The 10,516-nt window shown below is 34.9% G+C and overlaps 1 protein-coding gene across 1 annotated transcript; it reads left to right on the top strand.

The window, feature by feature from the left end:
- Positions 1-2,635: 2,635 nt before the first annotated feature.
- Positions 2,636-10,516, top strand: cdh27 (cadherin 27; the record flags this gene model as incomplete). The annotated part of the gene is made up of 14 exons (XM_079483784.1): positions 2,636-2,749; positions 2,897-3,046; positions 3,119-3,263; positions 4,285-4,448; positions 5,906-6,037; positions 6,696-6,878; positions 6,994-7,289; positions 7,762-7,904; positions 8,008-8,232; positions 8,377-8,598; positions 9,164-9,285; positions 9,484-9,579; positions 9,665-9,754; positions 10,262-10,516. The coding sequence occupies 14 exons, from the start codon at positions 2,636-2,638 to the stop codon at positions 10,514-10,516; spliced, it is 2,337 nt and encodes a 778-aa protein (XP_079339910.1).

Raw genomic sequence — 10,516 nt, 5'->3', positions numbered from 1 at the left:
ACATTAAAATCGTAACCATACAAATAAATACCATTGCAAATAAAAGTATTTTTTTATATGTTCAACATAATTCACATATTTTGTACAAGTTTTGTGGAGTGTACAGTATATTCCTTACTTACTGTTAAAGTTGTAGAAAAAAGAAAAAGAAAGAATGTAAGAGTGACAAAAAACTTTTAACTGTAGTGTACGGTAAAAACAGAGTTGGGTAGAAACGGATTACTTGTAATCTAGATGATGTAATCGGATTACAAAAATCAAGTCAGTACAGTTACTATTTTACCGTTACAGATTACATTACATAGATTACTTTACATTTGACCTTTTTAGGTAATTCTAGCACTTTAACTGTTAAGCCAATGAACCCATGATAGAAAGTCTAACACGTTTTTGTTTACAAGCATCAATGTTCGCCGTGTACTAATCTTCACAATCTAGCAACAATAATCCTGATTTGCTTGATGAGAACATTTACATTTGCTATTCGCCAAACATTACTGATGTGGATTTAATAGATTATATTTATTAATTTTAAATTATATAGACGAAAGCTTATTGTTTGGAGTAAAAGCGTATTGTCGAACACATGTCTTAATTATTTTGTCTTTGTCCATCACAACATGAATATTACACCCATTTACACTGATTTGATATCACGCTTGATAATGTAAGGACTATTCTATTTTTCTATTCTTTAACCAGTTTTTTTTGTTTACCTCGTCCTTCTTACATTTAATATAATTACATTAAATTTGAATATTTTAAGATTAAACAAGAAAAGTGTTTTGCACACATAAATACACCATGTAAAGATAAACCAGACACACATAAATAAATGTCATCTAAATGTCATCAAAAAGTAGTCCTATCACATTACAAGAAATGTGTAATCTAAGAGACAACAACGTTTCTGACTACAAATTTTGCCGTGTAGTTCTCAAGTAATCTATACCAGCTCTGCTTATACATAAAAACAAGATTTGTACATTCTTAACTCAATCTATCTTCTCTATCAATATTTCCATATTTGTTTTGGGAAGTTGCAAGGAAACAATGTGTATTGTAAAAAGCCCTTATGAATAAAATTGTCTTCACTATTGAATAGAGCAGGGGTGGTAAGCTCAAGGTCGGGCACTGGATGTTATTTAGATGTTGAGTGATTTATGAACAATTGTGAGCATCTGACACTTGGCTACACCAGATTGATTGATTCGGCAGTACATGCACTGTTTATGTGGACAACCAACATGACGTGAATAAATCAAGCGGTGAAACTCATGCTCGCTTCTCACTACCCTATAGAAATGTATAGCCTATATGGCCTCTCTGTAATGTCTGTGTACATACTAGGGCTTTATAACGTGCATTGCCCCAGGTTATAGTTACCTGTACTTCTGTTCACAGGTGTGACTATACTGTCAGTGTTGAAGCAGAGCTTAGTGTGAGAGCTTGTGAGAAGCCACTCTTAAATCCATTTACCGCTTAATATGAACTGATGCTGTCAGAACCACAATGATCAACTATTTTGTGCTTTTGGTAAGTTGCTTTTTGGTTCAGTATTTGACTATTATCTAAGGTTTAATCATCTCTTTAGTATATATATATATATATATTTACACAGTATTTTGTGTGTTCTCTACTTTTTTACTGTTTTAGAAAGGCAAATAGCTTTTCAAATTGTAAAAGTGAAACGGTGTAGTTGTTTTTAAGCAGCTGTTGCCTGATCAATCTATTTGTTTTACACAACTTAATAAAGTACATAATAATAGTACTGATACATTTTATTCTTGACTTTAATAAAGACAGTTCATGACAAACTCTCTTAGGTGAAATGACAAAATATTTGTACAGTGTTTACCATTGCACTTTTGAATCAGGACAAATTTTAGAATCCAAACTTTTTTCAGGTGATTCAGCCAATTTGTTTCTAAATCATCATTGTATTGATCTATGGTTTTAAAACCCGCACTAGCTTATCTTTATAACGGACAGTAATGTGTAAAAAATGTTACAGGCTGGATGTACTTCTTTCACTAGTGTGCTTGTAAAGTATGGTCTGTTACAGTCTTTCTGTAACATGCGATCCAGTGCATATCTCTCTCGATGGGTCAGTTCAAAAATATCTACAAAAGAGTGTCATATACTACCTTTCCCAAACCAGTTTCACAACTTGGAATTTTCTCAGCCGAATGTATAGTGTAGACGTTAATTACATGATTACATGTTTAAGCTGTCACAAAAGAGTGCTGACATATCTACTCTTTCATCCAGAGACGTATGGCTAGAATGTCAAATGATATTTTGAATGGAAGGCTGTAGTCATGCTGTGAATCACAGTATAACAAAGGTCAGGTTTTCAATGTTGGACGAATTTTTACATTTAGCAGATTTTTCTCATATTGATTGCAGTTTTAACAATGGCATATTGTGTTTCAGACATATTTCTATCATATTTCTCTCAGTAAATAACAGACAAAAGGGAGTCTGTGATTTATATTGCGTCAGGGACGCACCTTTAATGAGGGGGCAGTGGTGTTACTGGCAAGAAATAACAGATTTTAAAACAACTTCATTTTTTGGAAAGTGGCATTTAATAATAATCATAGTAAATAACATACATTTATTTTCTTAGGGAATGCTCTGCTTGTGCAACACACACCTTCTTGGACGCCATAAAAGATCCTGGATTATAGACTCGTTTGACCTTGTAGAAGAACACCCGGGACCTTTTCCGTATGAACTGGGCCAGGTCAGTACTATATACTGCAGATAGTTGGATTTTTTGGGATAAAAAGCATCAGTTAATTCACAAATGAGTAATCATTTTAAACACAAAATGCACCACCATGTTACAAACTGTTGTGTTCTTGAGCTATTGTCTTTATTTTAACTCCAGATTACACTGGATCGAAGTTATTTGGTGGAGTTCATGCTAAAAGGCAGAGGGGTGGATGTAGACCCAAAGGGCGTCCTTTCTATAAATCCCACCACTGGAGTCATTATAGTTCATCGTAAAGTCGACTTTGAGGAGTACAAAGTTCTCAAGGTAATAGATATTTTTACTGTGAGGACATTATTATTATGAGGGGTTTAAAACCAAATTCATCATCTCTTAAAGCTAACCTTTCAAGCAAGAAACAAGTCCAACTTGGCTATAGACACACAGCTAGGCATGGAGGTCAACATACTGGACATAAACGACAACCCGCCCGTCTTTCGAAGGAAAGTTTATGATGTCAGTATAACAGAATCTACCAAACAAGGTCAGTATCCAAACTGAAAAGTGTATAATTTACTTAATAAAATACAATTTGCACAAACTTTTAAAAAGGAAAAGTTGATGTTATAATTCAAGTACAATTTACTAACCAGAATAAAGTCAATTCTACTTAATAAACACATTTAGTTTTGTTAAAATATCAAGTAAAAGTAAACAAAACATCTGCACTGAACAAAAACATTTCTAACTGGCATTAACACAGACAATGCTCAATATCCTCAGACTAGGCACAAGCACAACTCTTATGAACAATGGGAGCAAACCAAAATAAAACCTTAAAAACAGATCCAAACTCTCCTAAATCTCAAAGATAAATCAACTAAAAACACAAACAAGTCTTTCTTTTTACTGAAAACACTCAAAATGACAGTTAATCTGGAAAATGTATCTCCTAATGAAGACAGATAGAACGCATGCTGGGAAATGCCAAGGTAGTTATATCTACTAAAATGATTTATGTAGTCTGAACACAAAATAAAAAAGTAAACTCAATTTGACCAAATTAAAAGGGTTTTTAAAAAAAATTGTTGGATTTTCTTAATAATTTGTTCAATTAAAATTACTCGAGCAAAATAATTAAAATCTTAACAACAAAAATGTTAAGATTTTATTTCCAAGTTTTTATGTTATTTTAACTCAATATACTTTTGTTAAAAACTGGAACATAATTACATTAAGTATATTTAAAAGGTTTTTTTTCATAAAATCTACTAAGGCAAATAATCTTTTTTTTTCTACTAACTGTGATCACTACAGTCATCAGCGTACTTGAAATAAAGCAGTGTTTCTTCATCTATGAAGCAAGCATATATTTCAAGGTGGTGTTAAAGGACAATCCAACCAGTTTGGAATAAAATTAAATAAATACCAATCATATTTTACAATGCATCAAATCTTACATGCAGATTATATTTGTCAAATACAAATAATTGTGATTATTTACCTCAATGATCTACATCAACAGACACAGAAATGAACTCATTTTTTCCCATATCTATTTGCAGGATCTTTTGTTGTTGGTGTTTTAGCTATAGACAATGATGCAGCAGGAACTCTTAATTCAACCATAGATTACAAAATCATTTCTGTGACTCCAACAACTAAAAATGCAGAATTCTACCTCCAAAACAGTGGTACAATATCTTTTAAAGGATGTTTGGATTATGAGGTAAGACCCATTGATGACATTATTATATATAATAACATGTGAAATGATGTATAATGCTCTGTAAAGTATGTTGTTAAGAAGTTCAAAGTTACATGCAAACTCTTTCTGTAGATACAGTTTTTAGTATCCAACTTATTTTGGGCATAAATTTGGGTGCCGCCATCTTTAAACTGTTTGTGTTTAGACTTCCGGTAGTATTGCGAGTGAGACAAGTGTGCTGTTCTGACTGGCTAGTAATAATATTTATTATAGAACCCAAAGATACAAGCTTAATGTGTGCAGTTAGAGGTAGGCATAATAGCCGTACAAACGCAAAACAATTACATAAAACATTTGTTTTTACCTTAATCCTGAGATGAAACTGTATGTTGCACACCCTATGATCTTCATCCATTATTCATTATTGTAGTCTACTGAGTGTCCTTAAGTGCATGTAAGTAACTGGTAACTTAATGTTACGTGTCTGTGCTTTTGCGCATTGAAGACCTGTCAACTCTGAGAGAAAATATGTAATAATTAAATATATCTTCATATGATATATCATCCCCCTTCACCCTCCCAGGCCCGGATTAAGAATTCAGAGGTCCCTGGGCACAAGTGCCTTGTAGACCCCCACATACACACACACACACACACACACGTGTGCACAATAAAGTTTTTAATTAGCCTAAAGGGTACTACATGTAGGAAACACCTCCATCTTACACCGTATTACATTGACAATTTACAGATCACAACCTGAAGTACAATATTAACACTTGTACACATCTTCCATTATACAGGATTTACACCACAGGATTGCAACCATGCTTTCCTGGAACAGCAGCAACAATATCAAGACATTTCCATTCATACTGTACCTCACTTGAAACTTCAAGAAGCACATACCACACCTCTAGCAATTCAGATCTATGTACTTAGAAGCAAATGTATAGTGTAATGCAATGTAAGTCGTTCGGATAAAACCGCCTGCCAAATGCATAAAATGTAAATGTAGATTTGACGGTATGCGCTTCTTCTGAGCCAAAGGCGCATGAAGGCTCGTAAAAGTTACAGACAGAGACAGACTTCCGAAGTTAGAAACAATGTTTTTGTGTGCGGGCCAGAGAAGCACATAGCAGAATGCATATAGCGTTGGGCCCCAAGCGCGAGTGGGCCCCTGTGCCCACAATGTCCATTGGATAATCCGGTCCCGCATCCTCCCGCTGTGTAGATCATGCCCAAAAAAGTTAAAACCGGCAGATTAATTTAAAAAAATTTAATGGTTACATTTAAATGTTATTGATTTTGATAGAAACTGTAATGATCCCTGGAAACCATTCAGTCTTACGGGAATAAGACTCAAAACAAACTACTTTTTTATTGTAGGAGGTTTCACAGTATGTTATATGACAATTTGACATTATAAGTTTCTAATAAGTGTACGGTATGTAAACCCACTCGTCTTTTCCTTTCAGGTGGCTAATAAGTACACCATAACTGTTGAAGCAAAGGACCGTGGGGAGGTTGTAAAGTTATCAAGCACAACCACTGTCATTGTAGACATTAAAGATGGCAATAATAATCGACCAGTTATAACAGGACAAACGGTGAGTGATAACATGAAGATATTAAAAAGCAATCATCTCTGCTGCAGTGTTTTTTTGTGAGCCTTAAAAAAAGTTAAACTGGTCAAAAATCTGGAGTGTTTTTATCAAATTGGCTTTAGACTTGGACTATAGAGTGGGTTGCATGGCTTTTGTGGTTCTGACTAGGGCTGTCAAATGATTATACGCGATAATACAACTTTTTAAATTTGATAAAAAAAGTAATTTCATCAATATTTACATGTGTATATAAATTTTTTATCTATAATTTATATTATATATATATATAGGTAACACTTCAGTATAGGGGGCAATTCTCATATTACAAAGTTGTTATTAGCATGCCTATTATTGGCATATTGGCTGTTTATTAGTACTTATAAAGCATTTATTCTGCATAACCATACGCTACATCCCTTCTTCTACCCAATACCTTAACCTAACAACTACTTTAATAACTAATAATAAGTTACAAATGAAGTTAATTCATAAAAATATGATAACGAAATTCCTTAACTTGAAGAAACATAGGTCTATCTACGTTTAGAATAAACCAATAGGAATTGAAGACATTTTTGCATATCTAGATTTTTTGAAATACCTGATGATGAGAATGTATCGACCAAATTTAATGTATGGATCAATCTTTCTCTAAATTAAGGGTTCTGGTAAAGTGTTGGAGGAGACGACGGGTATCTCCCCTCTCGTCATACACACAAGTGATGTTGACACTCGTAACACTTCTGCGTGGAGGGCTCTGTACTCCATACAGGGAGATAAAGGTGGACACTTCTCCATCCACACTGATCCGGAAACGAATGATGGCATCCTCACAGTTGTTAAGGTACAGGCTATTCTGCACTATTCAGTGTGGTCCTTAATGTTCTGTCATATCACGGCAAATTTGGCTTAAAAAATGCTTATTTATGAAAATAACATTGTGTTTTATTTTTCTGCAGCCGTTAGACTTTGAAAAACAAGCACAACAAAGCATCACCGTTTCTGTTGACAATGAAGAGCCCTATTACTCGTGTGAAGTGAAAGAAAGGCCTACAAAGGGATTATGGACAATCATCAATCATTCGGCAAAACAATCTACTCGAGGCATTAACATAACAGTTGAAGACGTCAGCGAGCCTCCGTATTTCCCTGAGCCCTTGAGGAAAATAGTGATAGAGGAGAATGGTCCCGTTGGAGCGTTTTTGGACAAAGTGACAGCGCTCGATCCTGACACTCACCGTCTAGGCAAACTAGAGTATGTTCTTCACTTCTTCACATGCTCATTGTTCAGTTGTACATTTATGATAGGGCATAAATAAACAATTAACAATAAAATTAACTCAGAAGCAAATTACCCTCCTCCATCCCCAACTCCATCTCACCTTCACAATCAGGATTCAACTTCTGTTATTCCTTTTCATAAGTCTCAACTACATTTTAATTCTATTACACTTAAATGTCATTAAGAACCAATGAAATGCTTATTCTGTTCTGTTTACCCTATGGGGGATTATCGCTGCACTCCCTGCTCTAATTCATGCTGGCTGCATGGATGGGCAGGGAATTTTGCCCAGAGCAGAACCATTCCTCATATCTAGGCTGCACGCTAGTTGTCATTCATTTTTGACGGTTGTGAACCTTACAAAAATATTATTTTGACAAGACATCATCAACTCAAATTAGCTTTGCTAGCCTAGACACCCCCTATTGTTCTTCTATCCTTTCAGGTATGCTATTAAACAAGACCCTGCGGGCTGGGTGACTGTAAATCCAACAACAGGGGAGGTTTTTGTAAAAGAGTCTTTTGACAGAGAGTCCAGTCATGTGACAAACGGCAGTTATACAGTCACTGTGATTGTAACTGAGAAAGGTAATTCACAATGAGGTCTGTTTACAACCCTCTACAGAGTATGTTAGAAGTCATTTCCCCTTTAAATGAATGTAATTTATGTATGTTTGCCTTTTCATATCAGACAATCCTAAAATGACAAGCACTGCTACGCTTCAAATATACGTCAAAGACAGGAATGATAATGTCCCTTTGTTAAAGGAGAGTGAGGTGTCTGTCTGCCAATCTGAGGAGATCTCAAGCACAGAGATCACAGCGTATGACCTTGATGGAGAGCCATACAGTGGCCCATTTAGCTTTGAACTAATAGGAGACGTTAAGGAAATATGGAACTTCGACCCGAGCAACGGTAAAGAAAAACCTTGATATTTATGTTATATATTTACACTTTATTTATTTATATATAAAATACCTACATATACAAATAGTGTCAGATTAATGCAGTTATGCCAGAGGAATCAAAGTGTTTTATCTTTGTTGTTTTGTACTTTAGGAAACACGGTGCATTTGGTGAAACACAAAAGCGTCCATCCTGGTCTGTACACACTGATGGTGAAAATCTCGGATAAGCAGGGCCTCTTTGTTCTTCAGAATCTCTCTGTGGCTGCGTGCGATTGTTCAGTATCACCGAGCTGTCTGGTGCAACGCAACGTGCAGAAAAAAGCGGGAAGTGGTGTTTATGGAACAGTCATCTTTGCCTCGCTGCTGGTTTTAGGTAGGCATTACATTCTGGGAATTTTAAAACATCAGGAATTGGTATCACGAAATAGAAATGGAAAAAGAAATTGGAGCAGCACATAGTGACGAATCTATTGCTCAATTTCGTTTACTTGAGGAATCTGGTTTAACCCATTTCCCTTCAATGTCTGTAATAAATGAAAAGTTGACTTGACTTAAAATTTCAAGGCAACTTGTAGTGGAACCAACTTAAAAAAATGGACTTACTTAAAATAATACATTCTTATTCTTCTACTAAAAAACATTGTTCAATTACTTTATTACTTGAAGTCGTATTTTGTAATACTTCTTTATTAAAGCAACTTGTAAAGCCAATTTGATTAAACTTCCAAATTTAAAGAATAAAAAAATGTCTTTGTCGTGATGAACTCAGAGAAAGATATTTGGAAGAATGCTTGGAACCAACCTTACCTAAACCAAGTAAATGAAGTCAGAATTTTCTTTTATAGGTGAACTATTTCTTCAAGGAAGCTTTTTGAAATATAAGATTTAGATAATAATGTGAACACTGAACAATGTAGATTTATTTTGTCTCTTCTTAGCGCTTCTGCTACTCACCCTCACTTGTTCTTGTGGGGCTGTGAAGTCTTTAGCGCAGGTGGAATATGTCTTAGAAGATGCCCTACTGTCCTACAACATTGAGAAACCTGGCACAGATTGTATGGTAATAACTGCGTTCAATTTAAGGTGTCTGAGTAAATAATATTTTATAGGCATTTGATTTACTTTTTATTACTTGTAAGTAAAACCGAAATACTGTCTGTGGTAATAGTAATCCTGTATTACTTAATTCATTAAAACGATATTATACACATTTCATATTTTTCATTTTATATACAAATAATTACATTTTATCTGAAAGGTCCCGACGGCTCTGCTAAAGACAATCTATGACACTCAGTCAAAGGAAGCTTTTCTTGCCAATAATGGTGTTCAGAACAAAGGTGACGTTCATCAGGTATGATAAACAATTATGTTTGTTATAAGTTTCATGCAAACATTCTCTCAGGAAATTCTTTCAACAACCAGTTTTTTTTATTTAGGTGTCAGCCCAGATGATAAACTCTCACAGTCCACTGGTTCAATCGAATGGATTCTGGTCCATGGAAAGATCACAGTACAATTTTGATGAGGTAAAACAGCTGAGATGTTTAACAACTATTTAGTTTAACAACAAATTTAATTCAACCACTATTTTCCTATTTTCCAGCAGACGAGCAGATGGAAACAGTCGCTGTATAGGAGTGACAGTCAGAATCTGGTAAATCTTTTGAATCTCACTGCAGGGCTGAATCTTTGCTGTTAAGTGAAAATGTACTCTTGTGAAGAGTTTGTCATGTATTGGTTATTTTGACATGTCCTTAGGGTACAGCGCTTAGCAGAAAAACTTCACAAAGGAATCACAACATGTATTCCATCAGCCGATCTGCTTTACAGAACCTACTCTTACTGGTGAGTAATTTACAAGCAGACATCTATCCATAATTCAGTTGTAGACATAAAGGTAGAGTTTTCAGACAAATAAAAGGTCTGAATTCTCAAATACTAAATGAACAAAAGTTTTTAAATATTAAAATACAGAATTTTTATTTTTGGTGAACTATTTCTTCTAACCTTTCATTGTTGTACATTTTAATTAGAGACTACGCTCACTACAGTCACGAGAAAATGAGTTACTTGATTATGAGCCTCATATTTACACCCTTGAAGACATCTCTGTGAACTTTGAAGACCTGGACCCCATAGAATTGCCTAGTGATGAGTTTAATCCTGAGCTGCTCTCTGACCTGGGACCAGCATTTAGAAATCTGGCTTCAATCTGTAACCCGGAGAAAGGCCCAACAACAGAAGTGATGAAGAATGGCACCATGAAAGGTTTTAACCACAAGCAGTAA

Source organism: Barbatula barbatula (genome assembly GCF_947034865.1).
Source record: "Barbatula barbatula genome assembly, chromosome: 20".
NCBI lineage: Eukaryota > Metazoa > Chordata > Actinopteri > Cypriniformes > Nemacheilidae > Barbatula > Barbatula barbatula.
This window is presented reverse-complemented; position numbering and strand designations above follow the sequence as displayed.